Raw genomic sequence first — 27661 nt, 5'->3', positions numbered from 1 at the left:
AAATAAACCCATGATATCCTCAATGTGTCCAAATGAGCTCAATAATAAAGAAAAAATGCCTTAACTATTTTTTCTGTGTTCACTAATAAGTTAACCAGTTAACTTATTATGTAACTATTACCAATCATAGCCAAAGTAATAATGATTGTACTTGTAGATAGTTGTTACATGAATCATTGTACAAAATTTGAAGGCAATATCTCCATCAGCCTGGAAGATAAAGCCGAAAATGTGTTTTTAGCATAATAAATTAATTAATTTGCTAATTAATAATAAAGCTACAAAGATAGGGATAATTCTCAGGTGGTATGTGATGCCCATGCAAAATTTGAAGCCAATACCTGCAAAACTTTGGAAGATACAGGCGAAAATATGTTTTTTATATCATTAATTAATTAATTAATTAACTAATTAATAATAATGGTAGACAGCTCAAAATCAATAGGGATCATCTACAGGGGGTATGTGACCCATAAAAGAAATTAGAAAATGTAATCTCAAACGCCTTTCCAGTTATCGCGTTAACGGCTAAAATCTGCGGACGCGGACGCGCAAGACCGATTACATAATATCCGCATTTCTCGCGGATATAATAATTATTTATAATTTCAATGTTGAAAGGGTGGGTATTCTAAACAGTTGTTTGGTGCATAAGCACCAACAACAGTCAGAACCTGTCCCCGCACATGGAGGCGGAGGGAGGCTACCCTCTCGTCTATGTTATGAAGGCATGGATGACTCTCTCTAGATCCCTCTGAGGCAGGTAGGCTTTGATCTTAGCTTGGGTTCTCAGGTGGTAGAAGCTTTTTCTAACTACTGCGCTGACCTGCTGCTCAGATTTGAAGTTACTGTCAAAAATCACGCCCACATTTCTGACAGAAGGCCTGATGTTAGAGGCGAGAAGGCCCAGGGAATCGGTGGAGAAGGCCGGAGAGGTTTTGCCAAAAACAATGGTCTCAGTTTTGCTCTCATTGAGCTTTAGGAAGTTTGCACCCATCCATGCCTTGATGTCAGCCAGACAGTCAAGCAATGGATGGAGTGCAGCCTGCCCATCAACCTTTAGGGGGAGGTACAGCTGGACGTTGTCGGCATAGCAGTGAAAGGATATGTTGTGTTTGATCAGGATTTACCCTAGGGGTAGAACGTACAACAGAAATAGGATGGGACCTGGTATAGAGCTGGGGCAACAGAAGAGATGGAAATCTCCAAGCTGTTACCGAGAAGCTCCTGTTGGCCAGATAGGACTGAAATAACTTCAGGGCTGTGCCTACGTGGTGCTTGAGCAAAGACGGCAGGATCTTGCGATCCACCGTGTGAAAGGCTGCTGTAAGATCTACAAGCACCAAGATCACAGGGCTAACTGAGTCAGTGGCTAGGAGTGACTGAACTTTCTCATAGATGTTGTTGTCAGTTAAAAAGGATTGCAGCTGGACATAAACATCTTGCTCTAGGACTTTAGACAGGAAGGGAAGCTTGGAAATGGGCCTGAAGTTTGAAAGAATAGAGCGGTCAAGGTTTGGCTTCTTAAGTAGTGGCTACGCAACGGCATGATTGAAGGTAGTCGGGACGCAACCAGAGGAGAGGATGATGTTGATCAACAGGAGAAGGATGTGGGCAACTGTGTCGAAAACTGTAGAATCCTTGAGTAGACGGGATGGTAGGCAGTCAGAGGGGCAGTTTGAGGGCTGCAGATGTCTGACTGCATCAGAGAGGGAGGATAGGGTCATGGGCTCAAACTGCTCGAGGACAGCTGGACAATTTTTGAAAGATTTCACAGAGGGCGGGTGAGGGCACAACAGGGGATTCATGAGAGAATTTAGTGTGTTGAAAAGAACCTAAATGTGAAATTTAGGTTGTGAAATGTGAAGTTTGAAATCACAGAGCTGGGACCAGAGGGGTTTTTCTTATTTTACTTTTTTGTGTGTCCACATCACACATTAACAAAATAAACCCACACACCTCAACATGAGAGGGTTCTCCACACATCACTGAATTATGACAAAAATAAAATGACCTGTGACAATGTGAGCACCGCCCATACACATACTGTTGATGTGGGTTCCATTTGAATGTATTAAATGGTTCCATGAAAACAAACAAACAAAATGAAATGAATCGAAATGGATAAAATGAACGCTGTCTTCAATCACCAACCTGTTACAAGGACTCTTTTTTACGACACAAATGTGGAGAATAAAATGCTCTTAAGAAACTATATTTTCCTCTTGTCATACTGTTAATAATTATTAATCATTTCAATGTTGAGCCAAACATGTTCTAACAGTCATTTTACACACATTTAATCTCCATTACAACAGCAGTGATTTATTTCTAACATTTCAAACCAAACATAAATCAGTTATTTCTCAGTTCTAGCAACAGAATCTCTTTCAGCTCATGTTTATTCAGAAAAAAAAGCTTGCTGACCACTGCTCTATGGTCTACAGCGACAGCGGAGATGTTTCAAGAGGACAGGTCTGATGGTTTGATCTCTGAGGCCGTAGATGAGCGGGCTGAGACATCTGGGCAGAATAATGATACTCAGGTAGAGAAGAGCCTGAATTCGCAGGATCATGACTCGGCCCAGACTGGTGGAGACAGAATAAAGGATGGGGTTATGTATCGTCGACAGGAGGCCGAGGCCCAGCTGAACCAGGTGCAGCAGCAGCGTGTTGCGAGCTTTGCGCGCTGAGGCTTTGTCCGAGGAGGACGCCGACCTGGCCGCAATCGTGACGCCGATGTAGGAGAAGAGGATGGACACGGTCGTCAGAACAAACAGGAACCACATGTAAGCTGTGGCGTAAAGACTGGACTCTGGATTTTGGAAAATGTTCTCTCTGCCACAGAAGTCTTTAATGTACAGAGTGGCCACATCTTCAAAACCATACTTTAGCAGAAGAAGAACTTGAGTCACGATGTTCAGCGAGCTGAAAGCCCAAACTGCGAATATGGCCAGTATCGTGTTCCTGATGGTGATGACGGTGGCGTGTTGCAGAGGGTGGCACACGGCCACGTATCTCTCCAGTGACATCACCACCAGTGTCAGCGGTGAGATACCATTGAAGAGGTTGGTGGCCATGAGCGCGGCGGCGCAGGCGGCGTACGTCATCTTCAGCCTGAGCATCGAGAACAGGTAGAGCAGCTGACTCTGTGCCAGCAGCAGAGTGTCGCCCAACAGGAGGTTATAGAGGAGGACGTAGCGAGACGTGTCGCAGAACACGGCTTTACTGCGCAGCGTGTGCAACATGGTCCCGTTGATGAAGAGGAACGCAAAGCAGGTAGCTGTGGTGGCAAGGTTCAAAATCAGAATCTCCTGAAAACTCTGATACTGAAGTCCAGCAGTGAAGTTAGCATGAGACTGGTTTGTGAAAGTCATGAAGGACGAACGGCACGGAACTCTGACGACAGACGCTGAAGGTCTTTTTCTTTAGCAGACGTGGCAGCAGATCAGGTGTGTGAGTGTGTGCAGAGTTTACCTGTCCACTCACTCTATAAGAACTCTGACCTGCCTCCTGTGAGCTCATCAGCTCTAAAGCTCATTGGTCGGTGGTGACAGTCTGACTGCAAACTAAACATCCTCAGACGACGTTTGGATGATGAAACACACTCAGAAACGACTGTTCACACTGTGATCCTGGCCCAGCCGAAACTGAATCTATCTATCTATCTATCTATCTATCTATCTATCTATCTATCTATCTATCTATCTATCTATCTATCTATCTATCTAAATTCAGAACAAGTATGGCGGACAACTCGAGTGTCTTTAAGAGGTTTTATTCTAAACACAACTCAATACACTGCTTAATAGGTTGTAAACTGGCAAAGCATACAGGTTCTGATGATCAGTTACAGATGACGACAAACAAATAAGGGGTTAGCTATATACAAGAATTGCCTTTGATGTTAAAGCTTTGATTGCGACTGCTTTGATGACAATCTCACTCTGATTCCACACAGAACGCGCTGTCCGGATCGTTGTCGAAGAACGCGGTGCCGAGCGGAGAACGCCATCGTTGAAGAACAGCGCCAGGACCACCAAGAACGCCACCACAACGCTTAGAGCCAACGGGGCCGTCAAAGGGCTAAAGAGGCCACTGCAACGGAACAGCCGAGGACAAGAGCTAACAGGGCCGTTAAGGGGCAGAAGAAGTACCACAGCTACAAGTAAAGTAGAGTTGTGCTGACTACTGGTAAGGAGACCAATAGTCACTGAACAAACCACTAAAGAGTCAACGCTTGGCCACGAAAGGAGACTAGCCAACGTGTGTCATCGCTGCTGAGACTCAACACCGCTGCTGACACTCGACGTCGCAGAGCGGGAGTACCGTTTATCGTTGTTATCGAGGCTCAACTGCCAACCGCCTTTGATCCTTTCGATTAAACTGATCTAAACTGATTAAACTGAGAGAGAAGTAAGATGGCTGGCAACGAGCTAGAATTGGAAGGCCTGGAACAGGTGTGGTCCAGAGCACGAAACATCCTTACAACAAACATGTACCTTCTTAACGCCACGACCGGTTTACCAGGGAGTGAACCTTCAAAAAGTATGGAAACACTGTTCATTGATTATAAGAACTTCCTTAGCACGAGCCTTAAAGATGTCACGGCACTGGAGGAGATGGAAGACTCAATGGATGAGGATGAGTTTAAGAGGCGACAGGGCAACGCCCTAGCAAAGAAAAACACCACCATACGAGAGTACCACACCGCTGTGGTTTACACAAGCAGGACCAAACATAGAAACCCTTATAACGGAGTTTCAGTCAACCTTTGACGAAACTGAAACACTCGGTAAAGAGGAAATACCGTGGGAAGAGCGGTGGGTCGCGAGTAGAAAACTTGTCCGAAAATTTGATAAACTCAAAAACGCTGTGAGTACTTGGCAAAATTATCAACCACGCGGAATAGAGAAATGGAAACTCTTCTCGTCGTTGGAAGAAGATAAGGAGGACCTGATGGATAAGTGGACACGCTCGCAGGAACAAAAGAACGGTGGCAGTAGGCACAATGGGTGGACACACCGTCACACACTTACCTCCACCAGTACACCACAACCACCGAAACCCAGCACTGCCCCTGTCAACTCCAGTATAAGACAAGAAAGTGGTGCACCACATGGTTTCGGCATGTCCTGGACTGGAACCCCAGTACAGCGGGACTGTCCCTTTGGCAAATCACACCACTTACAAAAAGTGACAACAAGCAGGGCGGTGAGGGCGGCGGATATCAATGTCGAAGAGCACTCCACAGGGAAGACGAGAGAAAAGGGCAGTGAGGAAGTCCGAACAACAGCAAAGGCAGCAACAGAAGCCGCAACAACGACATCGGTGGAAGGGCACGAGTCAGAAAAGGATGTAACTGACGCAGATGCTTGTGCAGAATCTGAGCCTGCACCGAGTGAGGATAGCTTTGCTCAGGCCGAGGCTGAGACTGAACCAGCGTGCGAAGCTGTGATGGCTGAAACTGAGCCAGCGTGTGAAACTGCGACTGACCCTAGGGCAGGGCCCGGACCTGAACCAAAGCCAAAACCAGAGGCCAAGGTAGAACCAGAACCGGAGCCCGGGGTCAAGACAGAGCCTGAACTAGAGGTTGAGGCAGAGACTGAAGATGACGCCAAGCCAGAGGTGGATGAGAATTCCGGGCCAGAGATGGGGACCGAATCGTCTGAACCCATCCCTGGACGTCGATGATGATAACACTCCGGAGGACTCCGGAGACCTCGTTGTGTCCTACTGAGCCAGATTTGCCGGGCGGAACAACCCCTGGGATAGAGGCAGGTGGTACAGGGTTAGAATCATCCACCACGTGATGTTTCCAGCTGGACCCCCACCAGCGGAGAAGTGGTTGGCTCGTACACTGAGAGCCCCTATTCCAGCAAAGTGGGAGGCAACACCGACAGTGAAAGAACTCAAAGTTGAATTCCTAGACCTGTGCCTGGCCACTCAACAGGGAGTCACATTCCCTGTAACAACGCTTAACAGGCTCGTTGTCAGCAAGGACGAGGCCTCAGGATTGCAGTGGTGCTACGGCAGAGTCCATGGTTTCAGCCAGGGAGAGCCCAGCGTGCCCCCCGGAGTGCCCTTGGCCCCCAACAACGCCTCAATTAACCATGAGGGCGTTGCTGGAACGCTGCTCCGGGCGAGGTCCAGGGAATGGGCGGTGCAGGGGCCTAGGGTCGTCAGAAAGATCATTGACTCTTGCGCGCATTGCCATAAAACCAAAGCAAGGACATACGGACAGGTAATGAGTGACCTCCCCCTTGAACGAACCGAACCAGCCTCGCCCTTTTGAGTTAATGGCACTTGACCTCTTCGGGCCCTACGCTATCAGAGACACTGTTAGACGGAGAAAGAAGAAGATGAAAGTGTTGGGTGTAGTGTTCAGCTGTACGGCATCAAAAGCAATTCACGCTGACATCATAGAAGACTCGTCAACAGAAGGGTCCTTGAAGACGTACCAGCACTTCACAGCTCTCAGGGGCCACCCAAGGAAGCTTTGGTTTCGGGTTGTGGATCAAGACCCCCCCTCTATCTATCTATCTATCTATCTATCTCATATATATTTTAATGCAATAGTTTGTGAGATAAACTTGAAATACATGCATATATAAATGCACATGGAGCTGAATTAGAGACTATTAGCTAAGCTAGCTAGCCATCATTTTAGCTAGCAAGGTATCATTTTCACTGACAAGAAAACACAACTAGTTTGCATCTATCTATCTATCTATCTATCTATCTATCTATCTATCTATCTATCTATCTATCTATCTATCTATCTATCTATCTTGCTTGATAAAATTGTGTCTAGATAGACAGACAGACAGTTGGCTGGCTCGCTGTGTTTTCTTTTATTGAAAATTGAGATAGATAGATAGATAGATAGATAGATAGATAGATAGATAGATAGATAGATGTGTTTTTTAATTGAAAATGATAGCTAGCAAGCATAATTTTGCTAGGAAGCTATACTTTTCAGTGACAAGAAAACAGCTAGCTAGCATCTATCTAACTATCTAATTTATATTTTAATGCAATAGTTTGGGAGATAAACTGGAAATACATGCATATTTAAATGCACACGGAGCTGAATTAGAGACTATTTCTGAACATAGAGTCTATGTTTATTGAAAAATGTGAAGCAAAACAAGCTTTTTCAGTTTGTTGAAATAAGCGATGAGAATAAAAGTTTATGTCTGTGCTGAATGATGACATTTTCAAGTCCACATGAAAAATAACTAAAGACTGGAATAATTAATGTAAATGATCAAATGGGTTCCGGGAAAATTTTTTATGTAAAGAAATTCATTCAGAAAACCCACAGAACTGTATATTATTAATTCAGACAAAAATAAGGATTTTTCTTTTCTTGTTTGGATCCAATATACCTTTATTTATTTCCATACATCTTTTATATAGATATTCACTGTTGGATTACATGTGATTACTATTCTAAACATTGATCAATTCAACAGTATTTACCACTCTTCTTACAATTATGTTTTTGTGAGGACTCTTACTTTGAAACAGTCGTCCATTGTTGACATTTAGCCTCTTCTGAGGTTATTCTAGTTAACTCAATGAATTTTAATTCATAATAAAAGTATCCATTGTGTTCACTCATATATCTTAACATCTTTTACGACACAAATGTGGAGAATAAAATGTCAAAAAATGCTCTTAAGAAACTATATTTTCCTCTTTTTATACTGTTGATAATTATAAATCATTTCAATGTTGAGCCAAACATATGCTAACAGTCATTTCAACACACATCTCCATTACAACAGCACTGTTGCAATTATTTCTAATATTTCAAACCAAACATATGTCAGTTATTTCTCAGTTCTCGCAACAGAATCTCTTTCAGGTCATGTATTTTCAGAATGAAAGCTTGCTCACCACTGCTCTATGGTCTACAGCAGGCCTATTCAACTAAAATGTCCGGAGGGCCAGCTTTTCGGAAAGCTGTCCAGCCAGTGGGCCGGTCAACTCCTGTACTACTGTTTTGTGTTGCGTGTTGCAAACGGATACGAATAGATACAAATGTTATAAATTATTAAGCACTTATTTATTGAAATGGCTGCTTGTTTTGTGCAAAAAAGGTAAGTAACAAAACCACCAACATTCAGGTACAATACAATTTGCCTATAGTGCAAAAAGGTCACAGTTTCAGTACCACCAACATTTGGGTAGAGCAGCCACAACTGGCTCTTAAAAAATTAAAAGTAACAATATAAACAACATTAAGGTGCAATGGCCACAATAGGCTATTTTTGCAGAAACATAAGTAACAGTATAATATTCATGTATAATTGCCACAGTTGGCTCTTAGTGCAAACAATAAAACTTACAGTTCCAACAGGACAGAGCTAGCGCTACAGTTGGCTCATAGTGCAAAATATTCTGGTACATAGGCTGCCTACAATTACAGCTGTACTAGTATGTGCCAAAAAGGGCCGCAAAGTGCCAGAATTAGGCGAAGCTACGGTTTTATCGACTTTTTAATAATACATTCATTATTTATGGGTTAATGGGCCACGGGCCGGTCCAAATTGCTTGAAGGGCCGGTTCTGGCCTGTGGGCCTTTAGTTGAATAGCCTTGGTCTACAGTGACAGCTGAGATGTTTCACGAGGACAGGTCTAATGGTTTGATCTCTGAGGCCGTAGATGAGCGGGCTGAGACATCTGGGCAGAATAATGATACTCAGGTAGAGAAGAATCTGAATTCGCAGGATCATGACTCGGCCCAGACTGGTGGAGACAGAATAAAGGATGGGGTTATGTATCGTCGACAGGAGGCCGAGGCCCAGCTGAACCAGGTGCAGCAGCAGCGTGTTGCGAGCTTTGCGCGCCGAGGCTTTGTCCGAGGAGGACGCCGACCTGGCCGCAATCGTGACGCCGATGTAGGAGAAGAGGATGGACACGGTCGTCAGAACAAACAGGAACCACATGTAAACACTGGCAAAAAGACTGGACTCTGGATTTTGGAAAATGTTCTCTCTGCCACAGAAGTCTTTAATGTACAGAGTGGCCACGTCTTCAAAACCATACTTTAGCAGAAGAAGAACTCGAGTCAAGATGTTCAGCGAGCTGAAAGCCCAAATTCCGAGGATGGTCAGTATCGTGTTCCTGATGGTGATGACGGTGGCGTAATGCAGAGGGTGGCACACGGCCACGTATCTCTCCAGTGACATCACCACCAGCGTCAGCGGCGAGATACCATTGAAGAGGCTGGTGGCCATGAGCGCGGCGGCGCAGGCGGCGTACGTCATCCTCACCCTGAGCCGAGAGAGCAGGTAGAGCAGTTGACTCTGTGCCAGCAGCAGAGTGTCGCCCAACAGGAGGTTATAGAGGAGGACGTAGCGAGACGTGTCGCAGAACACGGCTTTACTGCGCAGCGTGTGCAACATGGTCCCGTTGATGAAGAGGAACGCAAAGCAGGTAGCTGTGGTGGCAAGGTTCAAAATCAGAATCTCCTGAAAACTCTGATACTGAAGTCCAGCAGTGACGTTAGCATGAGACTGGTTTGTGAAAGTCATGAAGGACGAACGGCACGAATCTCTGACGACAGACGCTGAAGCTGAAGGTCTTCTTCTTTAGCAGATGTGGCAGCAGCTCACAGGTGTGTGAGTGTGTGCAGAGTTTACCTGTCCACTCACTCTATATGAACTCTGACCTGCCTCCTGTGAGCTCATCAGCTCTCACAAGGCTGCAAACAAAGCGTCCTCAGACGATGTTTGGATGATGAAACACACACTCAGTTAGAAACAACTTTTTACACTGTGATCCTGACCCAGCCAAAACAGAATATATATATACTTATATATCTATGTATATTTATATATACACGTGTAATTCACCCCATAAGAAGATAGATGGTTAATAAGAGATTTGAGATGTTGGCCTCCTGCAGAGAGGGGAGAGAGAGAGCAGCACTGAAGAGATAATAATAGTGGTGATTAGAGTTCAATCGTGACAGTACCTCCGGGTGGACGTTGAGAGACCGGGGAGCTTGAGACGGACGGCAGAGTGGTTGATGATGCGGTCGATGTAGGGTCCACTGAAACCCCTTCAGTGGAGAGGTGAATCTGGTCAGGGGCTCCACCACCTTGCTGTAGTAGCAAACAAACCTTCTGTATAAGTTAGCAAAACCCAGGAATCGTTGGAGCTGCTTACGGGTGGAGGGGGTGGGTCAGTCCCTTACGACTCTGATCTTCTCAGGATCAGTGGGGGAGCAGACCTTGTGGGAAGGGGGCGGAGGAGACATGGAAGACGCACTTCTTAGGCTTTACAAAAAGTTTGTTTTCCAGAAGTCGTTGGAGGACCAGGCAGACATGCTGGACATGTGTCTCCTCCGTTTCGGAGAAGATGAGGATGTCCACTCATCCCCTTCACAAATTCGGACCAGATGATAGGCGTTGCGTAGGTCCAGCTTGGAGAAGACTTGCTCCTTGTTGAGGGGGCGGAAGGCGGCGTTGAGCAGAGGTAGAAAGTACTTATTTCTGATGGTGATCTAGTTGAGGCCCCGGTAATCGATGCACGGTCGCAGGGAACCATCCTTCTTGGAAACAAAGAAGAAACCTACTCCCACCGGGGACGATGGCGGTCGAATGAGACCTGTGAAAGATTTTAGAGTCAACTGGAAGGGAGAGTGGCCCCGGGGAGCAAATCGATGGCACAGTGGTACGGCCGATGGCGCAGCAAGGAAAGTGCACGCCGCTTTGAAAACATCTCCGCCAAATCATGATACTCCTTGGGGACTGAATTGAGGTGTGGAGGCACAGGGCGAGGCTTGGGTGCCGTTGACGAGCCGGGCAGAGCGGAGTGAAGGCAGCGAGAGTGGCATTGAGTGCTCCATCCAGTAAGTTTGCCTGTCGACCAGTCGAACTGAGGACTGTGGCGTGCCAACCAAGGTAAGCCCAGCACGGCAGGAGCAGATGAGGACGGGATCAGGAACAGCTGAATGAGTTCATGATGGTTGCCAGAAAGGAAGAGCGTGATGGGCTGGGTACAGTGAGTGATTTGGGCCAGGGGTCTGCCGTCCAGATCCAAGATGGTCTTAGGTTCAGACAGAGGGACATCTTGTGGTCCATAAAGCAGTCATCGGCTCCAGAGTCGACGAGGAAGGTTGCCGGGAAGCGGGACCTGATGAGGTGTGCAGCAGGAAATAGCTCCGCTCACCAGCACTCCTGCATGTGCTGAGAGGGCCAGGCGGCAATGAGATAGCCAGGCTGACCACAGTATATGCAGGCTCCCATCTTCAGCCTCCTTTGTCTCTCGGCGGGGAGAGGCACGCCCGACCCAGGTGCATGGGCTCAGAGTAATCGAGAGTAGGAACCAGGGGAGGTGAGTGACTGATCGCGGGGAGGTGTGACCGAAGCTACTGAGCGCGGGGGCTGTGAGAGGCCGAGAGCCTTCAGCTTGTTACGCCGTCTAACACGGAGCCGATTGTCGATCCGAATCGCCAGTTCTATGAATGAATCTTAATCTTGTGAATCTTCGCGAGTGGCCAGCTTGTCCTTTAACTCCTCGGAGAGATACGTGGAGGGTTGCAATTTGAAAACCAAAGAACATTGAAACAAAAAGCTGGCACATTTACCAATCTCGTCCAGAAAAGAACGAACTCACTGGTTGTAGAGAGGGCAAGGAGTAGTTCCAGGCGCTGAGTGAACCGTAGCAACCGCAGCTTTGGGGGGGCAGAAGACGTGGCAATTACCAGCGTCCACAGTGAAAGTAGGTCAGCCACGTCTCGTACAGAGAGGGGGCACAGGGGTGGAGCTTCTGGTCGGTGGCGCTCCAGGTTCACAAACTTCAATAACGTGTGTCCACCATTAGCCTTATGCAGAGCAGTGCACCGGCGATGCATGGACATCACCAGGTTGTCAATCGTGGCACTGAAGAGCACCAAAAGCAACAATAATAATAATAACAGTGATGAGGGAGAGTTCGATCGTGACAGTACCTCCTCCTCAACGGGTGCCTCCTGGCGCCATGCCAGGTCTATCGGGGTGGTCCCAGTGGAAGTCCAAAAGCAGGTCTTTGTCAAGGATGAAGCGGCGAGGAACCCACAACATATCCTCAGGACCGTATCCCTCCCAGTCCACGAGGCATTGATGACCTCTGCCACTGAAGCGGCTGACGGTGTAGGCGTTCCCCCATCGATGACCTTGGATGGAGGAGGGGGAATGGAGGAAGGGACCAGGTCGTCTGGTGCAAGTTTGAGCAGAGAAACGTGGAAGTTGGGGTGGACGTTGACCGGGGAGCTCGAGACGGACGGCAGTGGGGTTGATGATGCGGTCGATGGAGAAAGGACCGATGAAGTGGAGAGCCAGTTTCCGGGACTCAACCTGGAAGGGAAGGTCCTTCAAGGACAGCCACACCTTCTCACCAGGTTGGTCGGGGGGGGGGAGTGGTCCGATGACGGATGGCCTGTTTTTGAGACTGTAGGGAGGAGCGTTGAAGGGAAGGTCGAACCTGGCCCAGGCGAAAGGTGAGGGAAAAAATTTAACCTGCCCACGAACAAGGCCCACCGTGCCTGCTGTGAATTGAAGCCTTTGGCATTACGGATATAGGTGAGGTTCTTGTGGTCGGACCAGATGATGAATGGTTGCAAGGCCCCCTCCCGCCAGTGCCTCCACTCTTGAAAGGTCAAGATGACAGCTTGTGGTTTCCCACATCATAATTGATTTCCGCCGGGGACAGGCGGCGGCTGAAGAAGGCACAGGGGTGGAGCTTCTGGTCGGTGGCGCTCCAGGTTCACAAACTTCAATAACGTGTGTGTCCACCATTAGCCTCATGCAGAGCAGTACACCGGCGATGCATGGACATCACCAGGTTGTCAATCGTGGCCTGGGGGATGTTATCCCATTCCTCCTGCAGAGCCACTTGAAGTTGGCGGCCGTTCTGGGGAACGAACTGGAACCCGCTGGCGGACACGCCTATCCAGAACATCCCAAAGGTGTTCGATAGGTGACATGTCTGGTGAATACGCCGTCATTCAGTTGTGTTGCCACTGCTGTAACGCTCAACCCAGCACTCCCTCATGATTTGTGACATCTGTGGCATATTGACAAGTGACAAAAGTCCACATTTTGGTGTGCCCTTTTATTGACCAGACCATAAGGAGTGTCTGTGTACTGATCACACATATTGACCACCACTCTGCCATGCTCCATGACTCTGGTGAGTTGAAATACTCAATCTGAGAATGTAGTCAATAGGAGTGGCCAAGTGACACTGGACTACTGGGTTTGAGAAAAACAAATCATTCCATAAACAAATGCGTCAAGAATCTGAGCAAATGTCATGACATTCTATTTTTGTTCACCATTTCAAGTTTGTGCGTTTATATTTTTGTTGAGTATATCTAGCAAGCCATCATTTTAGCTCGTAAGCTATAATTTTCAGTGACAAGGAAACACAGCCATCTTGCCAACGATCGATCTATCTAATATTTTAATGCAATAGTGTGTCAGATAAATATAAATAAATGAATACATTTCTGTTATTTTTATTGCAAAATGTGAGGCAAAACAATCCTTTTCAGTTTGTTGAAATAAGCGATAAGAATAAATGTTTATGTCTGTGCTGAATGATGACATTTTCAGGTTCACATGAAAAATAACTAAAGACTGGAATAATTGTGTGTCTGAGATCGAATGGGTTCAGGAAAACAGCAGAATTTTATTCTTTTAAGAGAGAAATTCATTCAGAAAACCCACAGAACTGTATTTTATTCATTCAGACAAAAATAAGGATTTTTCTTACATGATACATGTGACTACTGTTCTACTGAAATACAGCAGAAGAAATCGGTCAGACGTCACAATACCACTGAATTCAATGGAAAGAAATTGATCAATTCAACAGTATTTACAGCTCTTCTTACAATTTTGTTCTTTTGTGAGGACTCTTACTTTGAAATAGTCGTCCATTGTTGACATTTAGCCTCTTCTGAGGTTATTCCACGGTTAACTCAATGAACTTTAATTCATAATAAAAGTATCTATTGCGTTCACTCATATATCTTAACATCTTTCACGACACTATTTTTCCTCTTTTCATACTGTTAATAATTATGAATCATTTCAGTGTTGAGCCAAACATGTTCTAACAGTCATTTTACACACATTTACTCTCCATTACAACAGCAGTGATTTATTTCTAATATTTCAAACCAAACATAAATCAGTTATTTCTCAGTTCTAGCAACAGAATCTCTTTCAGCTCATGTATTTTCAGAATAAAAGCTTGCTGACCACTGCTCTATGGTCTACAGCGACAGCGGAGATGTTTCACGAGGACAGGTCTGATGGTTTGATCTCTGAGGCCGTAGATGAGCGGGCTGAGACATCTGGGCAGAATAATGATACTCAGGTAGAGAAGAATCTGAATTCGTACGATCATGACTCGGCCAAGACTGGTGGAGACAGAATAAAGGATGGGGTCGTGGATCGTCGACAGGAGGCCGAGGCCCAGCTGAACCAGGTGCAGCAGCAGCGTGTTTCGAGCTTTGCGCGCCGAGGCTTTGTCCGAGGAGGACGCCGACCTGGCCGCAATCGTGACGCCGGTGTAGGAGAAGAGGATGGATACAGTCGTCAGAACAAACAGGAACCACATGTAAGCTGTGGCGAAAAGATTGGACTCTGGTTTTTGGAAAATGTTCTCTCTGCCACAGAAGTCTTTAATGTACACAGTGGCCACGTCTTCAAAACCATACTTTAGCAGAAGAAGAACTCGAGTCACGATGTTCAGCGAGCTGAAAGCCCAAACTGCGAATATGGTCAGTATCGTGTTCCTGATGGTGATGACGGTGGCGTGATGCAGAGGGTGGCACACGGCCACGTATCTCTCCAGTGACATCACCACCAGCGTCAGCGGTGAGATACCATTGAAGAGGTTGGTGGCCATGATTGCGGCGGCGCAGGCGGTGTACGTCATCCTCACCCTGAGTCGAGAGAGCAGGAAGAGCAGTTGACTCTGTGCCAGCAGCAGAGTGTCGCCCAACAGGAGGTTATAGAGGAGGACGTAGCGAGACGTGTCGCAGAACACGGCTTTACTGCGCAGCGTGTGCAACATGGTCCCGTTGATGAAGAGGAACGCAAAGCAGGTAGCTGTGGTGGCAAGGTTCAAAATCAGAATCTCCTGAAAACTCTGATACTGAAGTCCAGCAGTGACGTTAACATGAGACTGGTTTGTGAAAGTCATGAAGGACGAACGGCACGAATCTCTGACGACAGACGCTGAAGGTCTTTTTCTTTAGCAGACGTGGCAGCAGATCAGGTGTGTGAGTGTGTGCAGAGTTTACCTGTCCACTCACTCTATATGAACTCTGACCTGCCTCCTGTGAGCTCATCAGCTCTAAAGCTCATTGGTTCGGTGGTGACGGTCACAAGGCTGCAAACTAAACGTCCTCAGACGATGTTTGGATGATGAAACACACACTCAGAAACGACTGTTCACACTGTGATCCTGACCCAGCCGAAACTGAATCTATCTATCTATCTATCTATCTATCTATCTATCTATCTATCTATCTATCTATCTATCTATCTATCTATCTATCTTGCTTGATAAAATTGTGTCTAGATAGACAGACAGACAGTTGGCTGGCTCGCTGTGTTTTCTTTTATTGAAAATTGAGATAGATAGATAGATAGATAGATAGATAGATAGATAGATAGATAGATAGATAGATAGATAGATAGATAGATAGATAGATAGATAGATAGATAGATGTGTTTTTTAATTGAAAATGATAGCTAGCAAGCATAATTTTGCTAGGAAGCTATACTTTTCAGTGACAAGAAAACACAGCTAGCTAGCATCTATCTAACTATCTAATTTATATTTTAATGCAATAGTTTGGGAGATAAACTGGAAATACATGCATATTTAAATGCACACGGAGCTGAATTAGAGACTATTTCTGAACATAGAGTCTATGTTTATTGAAAAATGTGAAGCAAAACAAGCTTTTTCAGTTTGTTGAAATAAGCGATGAGAATAAAAGTTTATGTCTGTGCTGAATGATGACATTTTCAAGTCCACATGAAAAATAACTAAAGACTGGAATAATTAATGTAAATGATCAAATGGGTTCCGGGAAAAATTTTTATGTAAAGAAATTCATTCAGAAAACCCACAGAACTGTATATTATTAATTCAGACAAAAATAAGGATTTTTCTTTTCTTGTTTGAATCCAATATACCTTTATTTATTTCTATACATCTTTTATATAGATATTCACTGTTGGATTACATGTGATTACTATTCTAAACATTGATCAATTCAACAGTATTTACCACTCTTCTTACAATTATGTTTTTGTGAGGACTCTTACTTTGAAACAGTCGTCCATTGTTGACATTTAGCCTCTTCTGAGGTTATTCTAGTTAACTCAATGAATTTTAATTCATAATAAAAGTATCCATTGTGTTCACTCATATATCTTAACATCTTTTACGACACAAATGTGGAGAATAAAATGTCAAAAAATGCTCTTAAGAAACTATATTTTCCTCTTTTTATACTGTTGATAATTATAAATCATTTCAATGTTGAGCCAAACATATGCTAACAGTCATTTCAACACACATCTCCATTACAACAGCACTGTTGCAATTATTTCTAATATTTCAAACCAAACATATGTCAGTTATTTCTCAGTTCTCGCAACAGAATCTCTTTCAGGTCATGTATTTTCAGAATGAAAGCTTGCTCACCACTGCTCTATGGAGGGTTGCAATTTGAAAACCAAAGAACATTGCTTTTGGACCACATCATAATTGATTTCGGCCGGGGACAGGCGGCGGCTGAAGAAGGCACAGGGGTGGAGCTTCTGGTCGGTGGCGCTCCAGGTTCACAAACTTCAATAACGTGTGTGTCCACCATTAGCCTCATGCAGAGCAGTACACCGGCGATGCATGGACATCACCAGGTTGTCAATCGTGGCCTGGGGGATGCTGCATTCCTCCTGCAGAGCCACTTGAAGTTGGCGGCCGTTCTGGGGAACGAACTGGAACCCGCTGGCGGACACGCCTATCCAGAACATCCCAAAGGTGTTCGATAGGTGACATGTCTGGTGAATACGGCGTCATTCAGTTGTGTTGCCACTGCTGTAACGCTCAACCCAGCACTCCCTCATGATTTGTGACATCTGTGGCATATTGACAAGTGACAAAAGTCCACATTTTGGTGTGCCCTTTTATTGACCAGACCATAAGGAGTGTCTGTGTACTGATCACACATATTGACCACCACTCTGCCATGCTCCATGACTCTGGTGAGTTGAAATACTCAATCTGAGAATGTAGTCAATAGGAGTGGCCAAGTGACACTGGACTACTGGGTTTGAGAAAAACAAATCATTCCATAAACAAATGCGTCAAGAATCTGAGCAAATGTCATGACATTCTATTTTTGTTCACCATTTCAAGTTTGTGCGTTTATATTTTTGTTGAGTATATCTAGCAAGCCATCATTTTAGCTCGTAAGCTATAATTTTCAGTGACAAGGAAACACAGCCATCTTGCCAACGATCGATCTATCTAATATTTTAATGCAATAGTGTGTCAGATAAATATAAATAAATGAATACATTTCTGTTATTTTTATTGCAAAATGTGAGGCAAAACAATCCTTTTCAGTTTGTTGAAATAAGCGATAAGAATAAATGTTTATGTCTGTGCTGAATGATGACATTTTCAGGTTCACATGAAAAATAACTAAAGACTGGAATAATTGTGTGTCTGAGATCGAATGGGTTCAGGAAAACAGCAGAATTTTATTCTTTTAAGAGAGAAATTCATTCAGAAAACCCACAGAACTGTATTTTATTCATTCAGACAAAAATAAGGAATTTTCTTACATGATACATGTGACTACTGTTCTACTGAAATACAGCAGAAGAAATCGGTCAGACGTCACAATACCACTGAATTCAATGGAAAGAAATTGATCAAATCAACAGTATTTTCAGCTCTTCTTACAATTTTGTTCTTTTGTGAGGACTCTTACTTTGAAATAGTCGTCCATTGTTGACATTTAGCCTCTTCTGAGGTTATTCCACGGTTAACTCAATGAACTTTAATTCATAATAAAAGTATCTATTGCGTTCACTCATATATCTTAACATCTTTCACGACACTATTTTTCCTCTTTTCATACTGTTAATAATTATGAATCATTTCAGTGTTGAGCCAAACATGTTCTAACAGTCATTTTATAAAAAAATAACTAAAGACTGGAATAATTAATGTAAATGATCAAATGGGTTCCGGGAAAATTTTTTATGTAAAGAAATTCATTCAGAAAACCCACAGAACTGTATATTATTAATTCAGACAAAAATAAGGATTTTTCTTTTCTTGTTTGGATCCAATATACCTTTATTTATTTCTATACATCTTTTATATAGATATTCACTGTTGGATTACATGTGATTACTATTCTAAACATTGATCAATTCAACAGTATTTACCACTCTTCTTACAATTATGTTTTTGTGAGGACTCTTACTTTGAAACAGTCGTCCATTGTTGACATTTAGCCTCTTCTGAGGTTATTCTAGTTAACTCAATGAATTTTAATTCATAATAAAAGTATCCATTGTGTTCACTCATATATCTTAACATCTTTTACGACACAAATGTGGAGAATAAAATGTCAAAAAATGCTCTTAAGAAACTATATTTTCCTCTTTTTATACTGTTGATAATTATAAATCATTTCAATGTTGAGCCAAACATATGCTAACAGTCATTTCAACACACATCTCCATTACAACAGCACTGTTGCAATTATTTCTAATATTTCAAACCAAACATATGTCAGTTATTTCTCAGTTCTCGCAACAGAATCTCTTTCAGGTCATGTATTTTCAGAATGAAAGCTTGCTCACCACTGCTCTATGGTCTACAGCAGGCCTATTCAACTAAAATGTCCGGAGGGCCAGCTTTTCGGAAAGCTGTCCAGCCAGTGGGCCGGTCAACTCCTGTACTACTGTTTTGTGTTGCGTGTTGCAAACGGATACGAATAGATACAAATGTTATAAATTATTAAGCACTTATTTATTGAAATGGCTGCTTGTTTTGTGCAAAAAAGGTAAGTAACAAAACCACCAACATTCAGGTACAATACAATTTGCCTATAGTGCAAAAAGGTCACAGTTTCAGTACCACCAACATTTGGGTAGAGCAGCCACAACTGGCTCTTAAAAAATTAAAAGTAACAATATAAACAACATTAAGGTGCAATGGCCACAATAGGCTATTTTTGCAGAAACATAAGTAACAGTATAATATTCATGTATAATTGCCACAGTTGGCTCTTAGTGCAAACAATAAAACTTACAGTTCCAACAGGACAGAGCTAGCGCTACAGTTTGCTCATAGTGCAAAATATTCTGGTACATAGGCTGCCTACAATTACAGCTGTACTAGTATGTGCCAAAAAGGGCCGCAAAGTGCCAGAATTAGGCGAAGCTACGGTTTTATCGACTTTTTAATAATACATTCATTATTTATGGGTTAATGGGCCACGGGCCGGTCCAAATTGCTTGAAGGGCCGGTTCTGGCCTGTGGGCCTTAAGTTGAATAGCCTTGGTCTACAGTGACAGCTGAGATGTTTCACGAGGACAGGTCTAATGGTTTGATCTCTGAGGCCGTAGATGAGCGGGCTGAGACATCTGGGCAGAATAATGATACTCAGGTAGAGAAGAATCTGAATTCGCAGGATCATGACTCGGCCCAGACTGGTGGAGACAGAATAAAGGATGGGGTTATGTATCGTCGACAGGAGGCCGAGGCCCAGCTGAACCAGGTGCAGCAGCAGCGTGTTGCGAGCTTTGCGCGCCGAGGCTTTGTCCGAGGAGGACGCCGACCTGGCCGCAATCGTGACGCCGATGTAGGAGAAGAGGATGGACACGGTCGTCAGAACAAACAGGAACCACATGTAAACACTGGCAAAAAGACTGGACTCTGGATTTTGGAAAATGTTCTCTCTGCCACAGAAGTCTTTAATGTACAGAGTGGCCACGTCTTCAAAACCATACTTTAGCAGAAGAAGAACTCGAGTCAAGATGTTCAGCGAGCTGAAAGCCCAAATTCCGAGGATGGTCAGTATCGTGTTCCTGATGGTGATGACGGTGGCGTGATGCAGAGGGTGGCACACGGCCACGTATCTCTCCAGTGACATCACCACCAGCGTCAGCGGCGAGATACCATTGAAGAGGCTGGTGGCCATGAGCGCGGCGGCACAGGCGGCGTACGTCATCCTCACCCTGAGCCGAGAGAGCAGGAAGAGCAGTTGACTCTGTGCCAGCAGCAGAGTGTCGCCCAACAGGAGGTTATAGAGGAGGACGTAGCGAGACGTGTCGCAGAACACGGCTTTACTGCGCAGCGTGTGCAACATGGTCCCGTTGATGAAGAGGAACGCAAAGCAGGTAGCTGTGGTGGCAAGGTTCAAAATCAGAATCTCCTGAAAACTCTGATACTGAAGTCCAGCAGTGACGTTAACATGAGACTGGTTTGTGAAAGTCATGAAGGACGAACGGCACGGAACTCTGATGACAGACGCTGAAGCTGAAGGTCTTCTTCTTTAGCAGACGTGGCAGCAGCTCACAGGTGTGTGAGTGTGTGCAGAGTTTACCTGCCCACTCACTCTATATGAACTCTGACCTGCCTCCTGTGAGCTCATCAGCTCTCACAAGGCTGCAAACAAAGCGTCCTCAGACGATGTTTGGATGATGAAACACACACTCAGTTAGAAACAACTTTTTACACTGTGATCCTGACCCAGCCAAAACAGAATATATATATACTTATATATCTATGTATATTTATATATACACGTGTAATTCTCCCCATAAGAAGATAGATGGTTAATAAGAGATTCGAGATGTTGGCCTCCTGCAGAGAGGGGAGAGAGAGAGCAGCACTGAAGAGATAATAATAGTGGTGATTAGAGTTCAATCGTGACAGTACCTCCGGGTGGACGTTGAGAGACCGGGGAGCTTGAGACGGACGGCAGAGTGGTTGATGATGCGGTCGATGTAGGGTCCACTGAAACCCCTTCAGTGGAGAGGTGAATCTGGTCAGGGGCTCCACCACCTTGCTGTAGTAGCAAACAAACCTTCTGTATAAGTTAGCAAAACCCAGGAATCGTTGGAGCTGCTTACGGGTGGAGGGGGTGGGTCAGTCCCTTACGACTCTGATCTTCTCAGGATCAGTGGGGGAGCAGACCTTGTGGGAAGGGGGCGGAGGAGACATGGAAGACGCACTTCTTAGGCTTTACAAAAAGTTTGTTTTCCAGAAGTCGTTGGGGGACCAGGCAGACATGCTGGACATGTGTCTCCTCCGTTTCGGAGAAGATGAGGATGTCCACTCATCCCCTTCACAAATTCGGACCAGATGATAGGCGTTGCGTAGGTCCAGCTTGGAGAAGACTTGCTCCTTGTTGAGGGGGCGGAAGGCGGCGTTGAGCAGAGGTAGAAAGTACTTATTTCTGATGGTGATCTAGTTGAGGCCCCGGTAATCGATGCACGGTCGCAGGGAACCATCCTTCTTGGAAACAAAGAAGAAACCTACTCCCACCGGGGACGATGGCGGTCGAATGAGACCTGTGAAAGATTTTAGAGTCAACTGGAAGGGAGAGTGGCCCCGGGGAGCAAATCGATGGCACAGTGGTACGGCCGATGGCGCAGCAAGGAAAGTGCACGCCACTTTGAAAACATCTCCGCCAAATCATGATACTCCTTGGGGACTGAATTGAGGTGTGGAGGCACAGGGCGAGGCTTGGGTGCCGTTGACGAGCCGGGCAGAGCGGAGTGAAGGCAGCGAGAGTGGCATTGAGTGCTCCATCCAGTAAGTTTGCCTGTCGACCAGTCGAACTGAGGACTGTGGCGTGCCAACCAAGGTAAGCCCAGCACGGCAGGAGCAGATGAGGACGGGATCAGGAACAGCTGAATGAGTTCATGATGGTTGCCAGAAAGGAAGAGCGTGATGGGCTGGGTACAGTGAGTGATTTGGGCCAGGGGTCTGCCGTCCAGATCCAAGATGGTCTTAGGTTCAGAGAGAGGGACATCTTGTGGTCCATAAAGCAGTCATCGGCTCCGGAGTCGACGAGGAAGGTTGCCGGGAAGCGGGACCTGATGAGGTGTGCAGCAGGAAATAGCTCCGCTCACCAGCACTCCTGCATGTGCTGAGAGGGCCAGGCGGCAATGAGATAGCCAGGCTGACCACAGTATATGCAGGCTCCCATCTTCAGCCTCCTTTGCCTCTCGGCGGGGAGAGGCACGCCCGACCCAGGTGCATGGGCTCAGAGTAATCGAGAGTAGGAACCAGGGGAGGTGAGTGACTGATCGCGGGGAGGTGTGACCGAAGCTACTGAGCGCGGGGGCTGTGAGAGGCCGAGAGCCTTCAGCTTGTTACGCCGTCTCTCACGGAGCCGATTGTCGATCCGAATCGCCAGTTCTATGAGTGAATCTAAATCTTGTGAATCTTCGCGAGTGGCCAGCTTGTCCTTTAACTCCTCGGAGAGATACGTGGAGGGTTGCAATTTGAAAACCAAAGAACATTGAAACAGAAAGCTGGCACATTTACCAATCTCGTCCAGAAAAGAACGAACTCACTGGTTGTAGAGAGGGCAAGGAGTAGTTCCAGGCGCTGAGTGAACCGTAGCAACCGCAGCTTTGGGGAGGCAGAAGACGTGGCATTTACCAGCATCCTCAGTGAAAGTAGGTCAGCCACGTCTCGTACAGAGAGGGGGCACAGGGGTGGAGCTTCTGGTCGGTGGCGCTCCAGGTTCACAAACTTCAATAACGTGTGTGTCCACCATTAGCCTTATGCAGAGCAGTACACCGGCGATGCATGGACATCACCAGGTTGTCAATCGTGGCACTGAAGAGCACCAAAAGCAACAATAATAATAATAACAGTGATGAGGGAGAGTTCGATCGTGACAGTACCTCCTCCTCAACGGGTGCCTCCTGGCGCCATGCCAGGTCTATCGGGGTGGTCCCAGTGGTAGTCCAAAAGCAGGTCTTTGTCAAGGATGAAGCGGCGAGGAACCCACAACCTCTCCTCAGGACCGTATCCCTCCCAGTCCACGAGGCATTGATGACCTCTGCCACTGAAGCGGCTGACGGTGTAGGCGTTCCCCCATCGATGACCTTGGATGAAGGAGGGGGAATGGAGGAAGGGACCAGGTCGTCTGGTGCAAGTTTGAGCAGAGAAACGTGGAAGTTGGGGTGGACGTTGACCGGGGAGCTCGAGACGGACGGCAGTGGGGTTGATGATGCGGTCGATGGAGAAAGGACTGATGAAGTGGAGAGCCAGTTTCCGGGACTCAACCTGGAAGGGAAGGTCCTTCAAGGACAGCCACACCTTCTCACCAGGTTGGTCGGGGGGAGCAGTGGTCCGATGACGGATGGCCTGTTTTTGAGACTGTAGGGAGGAGCGTTGAAGGGAAGGTCGAACCTGGCCCAGGCGAAAGGTGAGGGAAAAATTTTACCTGCCCACGAACAAGGCCCATCGTGCCTGCTGTGAATTGAAGCCTTTGGCATTACGGATATAGGTGAGGTTCTTGTGGTCAGACCAGATGATGAATGGTTGCAAGGCCCCCTCCTGCCAGTGCCTCCACTCTTGAAGGGTCAAGATGACAGCTTGTGGTTTCCCACATCATAATTGATTTCGGCCGGGGACAGGCGGCGGCTGAAGAAGGCACAGGGGTGGAGCTTCTGGTCGGTGGCGCTCCAGGTTCACAAACTTCAATAACGTGTGTGTCCACCATTAGCCTCATGCAGAGCAGTACACCGGCGATGCATGGACATCACCAGGTTGTCAATCGTGGCCTGGGGGATGCTGCATTCCTCCTGCAGAGCCACTTGAAGTTGGCGGCCGTTCTGGGGAACGAACTGGAACCCGCTGGCGGACACGCCTATCCAGAACATCCCAAAGGTGTTCGATAGGTGACATGTCTGGTGAATACGGCGTCATTCAGTTGTGTTGCCACTGCTGTAACGCTCAACCCAGCACTCCCTCATGATTTGTGACATCTGTGGCATATTGACAAGTGACAAAAGTCCACATTTTGGTGTGCCCTTTTATTGACCAGACCATAAGGAGTGTCTGTGTACTGATCACACATATTGACCACCACTCTGCCATGCTCCATGACTCTGGTGAGTTGAAATACTCAATCTGAGAATGTAGTCAATAGGAGTGGCCAAGTGACACTGGACTACTGGGTTTGAGAAAAACAAATCATTCCATAAACAAATGCGTCAAGAATCTGAGCAAATGTCATGACATTCTATTTTTGTTCACCATTTCAAGTTTGTGCGTTTATATTTTTGTTGAGTATATCTAGCAAGCCATCATTTTAGCTCGTAAGCTATAATTTTCAGTGACAAGGAAACACAGCCATCTTGCCAACGATCGATCTATCTAATATTTTAATGCAATAGTGTGTCAGATAAATATAAATAAATGAATACATTTCTGTTATTTTTATTGCAAAATGTGAGGCAAAACAATCCTTTTCAGTTTGTTGAAATAAGCGATAAGAATAAATGTTTATGTCTGTGCTGAATGATGACATTTTCAGGTTCACATGAAAAATAACTAAAGACTGGAATAATTGTGTGTCTGAGATCGAATGGGTTCAGGAAAACAGCAGAATTTTATTCTTTTAAGAGAGAAATTCATTCAGAAAACCCACAGAACTGTATTTTATTCATTCAGACAAAAATAAGGAATTTTCTTACATGATACATGTGACTACTGTTCTACTGAAATACAGCAGAAGAAATCGGTCAGACGTCACAATACCACTGAATTCAATGGAAAGAAATTGATCAAATCAACAGTATTTTCAGCTCTTCTTACAATTTTGTTCTTTTGTGAGGACTCTTACTTTGAAATAGTCGTCCATTGTTGACATTTAGCCTCTTCTGAGGTTATTCCACGGTTAACTCAATGAACTTTAATTCATAATAAAAGTATCTATTGCGTTCACTCATATATCTTAACATCTTTCACGACACTATTTTTCCTCTTTTCATACTGTTAATAATTATGAATCATTTCAGTGTTGAGCCAAACATGTTCTAACAGTCATTTTACACACATTTACTCTCCATTACAACAGCAGTGATTTATTTCTAATATTTCAAACCAAACATAAATCAGTTATTTCTCAGTTCTAGCAACAGAATCTCTTTCAGCTCATGTATTTTCAGAATAAAAGCTTGCTGACCACTGCTCTATGGTCTACAGCGACAGCGGAGATGTTTCACGAGGACAGGTCTGATGGTTTGATCTCTGAGGCCGTAGATGAGCGGGCTGAGACATCTGGGCAGAATAATGATACTCAGGTAGAGAAGAATCTGAATTCGTACGATCATGACTCGGCCAAGACTGGTGGAGACAGAATAAAGGATGGGGTCGTGGATCGTCGACAGGAGGCCGAGGCCCAGCTGAACCAGGTGCAGCAGCAGCGTGTTTCGAGCTTTGCGCGCCGAGGCTTTGTCCGAGGAGGACGCCGACCTGGCTGCAATCGTGACGCCGATGTAGGAGAAGAGGATGGATAAGGTCGTCAGAACAAACAGGAACCACATGTAAGCTGTGGCGAAAAGATTGGACTCTGGTTTTTGGAAAATGTTCTCTCTGCCACAGAAGTCTTTAATGTACACAGTGGCCACGTCTTCAAAACCATACTTTAGCAGAAGAAGAACTCGAGTCACGATGTTCAGCGAGCTGAAAGCCCAAACTGCGAATATGGTCAGTATCGTGTTCCTGATGGTGATGACGGTGGCGTGATGCAGAGGGTGGCACACGGCCACGTATCTCTCCAGTGACATCACCACCAGCGTCTGCGGTGAGATACCATTGAAGAGGCTGGTGGCCATGATTGCGGCGGCGCAGGCGGTGTATGTCATCCTCACCCTGAGTCGAGAGAGCAGGAAGAGCAGTTGACTCTGTGCCAGCAGCAGAGTGTCGCCCAACAGGAGGTTATAGAGGAGGACGTAGCGAGACGTGTCGCAGAACACGGCTTTACTGCGCAGCGTGTGCAACATGGTCCCGTTGATGAAGAGGAACGCAAAGCAGGTAGCTGTGGTGGCAAGGTTCAAAATCAGAATCTCCTGAAAACTCTGATACTGAAGTCCAGCAGTGACGTTAGCATGAGACTGGTTTGTGAAAGTCATGAAGGACGAACGGCACGGAACTCTGACGACAGACGCTGAAGCTGAAGGTCTTCTTCTTTAGCAGACGTGGCAGCAGCTCACAGGTGTGTGAGTGTGTGCAGAGTTTACCTGTCCACTCACTCTATATGAACTCTGATCTGCCTCCTGTGAGCTCATCAGCTCTAAAGCTCATTGGTCGGTGGTGACGGTCACAAGGCTGCAAACTAAACGTCCTCAGACGATGTTTGGATGATAAAACACATACTCAGTTAGAAACTTTTTACAATGTGATGAAGTGGATCCCAAACAGTGACGTGTCTCGGGACACGACAATTTTGATTCGAGGTGCTATGAGGCCAAGCAACTGGTCAAAAAGTTGTGCTGGACATACAGAAATATTGAAAATGCCACTTGGTATCGATCTCTCTCATTGGCAACACCAACGAGTAATATTCCACATTAATGGTATGATTCATGTTGTGGTCCGACATTCTTAAGCTTCAAAATCCACCCGTGTTCAAAGTCTATTTCAGATAAAGCACAATAAAAGAACATCTCCTTGGGCCTTAAAAGCTGCTTCGACCAGAGGCCCTTGTTCTGGCAGGAGGCCCTTACTCTACCCGTAGGCCCTTGTTCGACCAGAGGCCATTTCTCCGACCTGAGGCCATTTCTCCGACGGGAGGCCCTTGCTTCGACCGGAGGTCCTTGTTTCGACAGGAGGCCCTTGTACGACCGGAGGCCCTTGTTCAACCGAAGGCCCAGGAGGTTTCTTCACACAGTCCAAAAACAGGCAATTTGTGGATTAGGCAAATTTGACACTTCAGATTGACCGTGAGTGTGAGAGTGAATTGTTGTTTGTCTCTATATGTGTCCTTGTGATGGATAGGCGATCTGTTATTTATTTAATTTAATTTAACCTTTATTTAACCAGATAAAAACCCATTGAGATCAAGATCTCTTTCGCAAGCGTGACCTGGCCAAGAATTTAACATCAAAAGTTAAATAAGAAGCAGGAATTTCAACATTTACAAAACAAACATTGAAATATTAAAGTGCAACTAGATAAACATAAAGTGCAGGAGTTGTTCAGGGTGTGACCCTGCCTGTCGCCCTATGTCAGCTGGGATCTGGGGCCCGTGACCATCATATGGAGGATAAAGTGGTAGAAGATGGATAGATGGATGGATTGATCAGATATCTGTTCGTATTTCTACCCAGAAAGACTGATTGTAGCTGAAGGACGTTCTCTACTCCTACAGCCGTCTTTATTATTTTGGGTGTTATAAAGAACCTGAGAATATTGTTCCAGGCGAATTCTCTCCAAATAACTCACCAGAACTAGTGTTTATAGACTGTTTACCTTTCAGCATCATCAGTCAGTTTTGTATTGGATTCCTTTTCACATCTAGATTTAATATCCACTGTAGAAAGACTTATAATCTTATTATTACCCTTTTACTCATTGATGAT

General features: G+C 45.4%; 5 protein-coding genes across 5 annotated transcripts; all 5 read right to left on the bottom strand.

Annotated features, from left to right (window-relative positions):
* Positions 1–715: 715 nt before the first annotated feature.
* Positions 716–3376, bottom strand: LOC310927412 (odorant receptor 131-2-like; the record flags this gene model as incomplete). The annotated part of the gene is made up of 3 exons (XM_083889706.1): positions 716–1057; positions 1218–1333; positions 2446–3376. 3 exons carry the CDS (start codon positions 3374–3376, stop codon positions 716–718), a joined length of 1389 nt encoding a protein of 462 aa, XP_083745832.1.
* A 5214-nt stretch (positions 3377–8590) lies between these two features.
* LOC310927411 (odorant receptor 131-2-like) lies at positions 8591–9544 on the bottom strand (the record flags this gene model as incomplete). Its single annotated transcript, XM_083889705.1, has 1 exon — positions 8591–9544. One exon carries the CDS (start codon positions 9542–9544, stop codon positions 8591–8593), a length of 954 nt encoding a protein of 317 aa, XP_083745831.1.
* Positions 9545–14270: 4726 nt separating this feature from the next.
* Positions 14271–15212, bottom strand: LOC310927410 (odorant receptor 131-2-like; the record flags this gene model as incomplete). The annotated part of the gene is made up of 1 exon (XM_083889704.1): positions 14271–15212. The coding sequence occupies one exon, from the start codon at positions 15210–15212 to the stop codon at positions 14271–14273; it is 942 nt and encodes a 313-aa protein (XP_083745830.1).
* A 3409-nt stretch (positions 15213–18621) lies between these two features.
* On the bottom strand, positions 18622–20547 carry LOC310927409 (odorant receptor 131-2-like; the record flags this gene model as incomplete). Its single annotated transcript, XM_083889703.1, has 2 exons — positions 18622–18641; positions 19617–20547. 2 exons carry the CDS (start codon positions 20545–20547, stop codon positions 18622–18624), a joined length of 951 nt encoding a protein of 316 aa, XP_083745829.1.
* A 4723-nt stretch (positions 20548–25270) lies between these two features.
* Positions 25271–26212, bottom strand: LOC310927407 (odorant receptor 131-2-like; the record flags this gene model as incomplete). Its single annotated transcript, XM_083889701.1, has 1 exon — positions 25271–26212. One exon carries the CDS (start codon positions 26210–26212, stop codon positions 25271–25273), a length of 942 nt encoding a protein of 313 aa, XP_083745827.1.
* Positions 26213–27661: the final 1449 nt, after the last annotated feature.

This window comes from Microchirus variegatus (assembly GCF_963457635.1).
Source record: "Microchirus variegatus genome assembly, chromosome: 5".
Lineage (NCBI taxonomy): Eukaryota > Metazoa > Chordata > Actinopteri > Pleuronectiformes > Soleidae > Microchirus > Microchirus variegatus.
The sequence above is the reverse complement of the archived record's forward strand: the minus strand, read 5'-3'. Positions and strand labels throughout refer to the sequence as shown.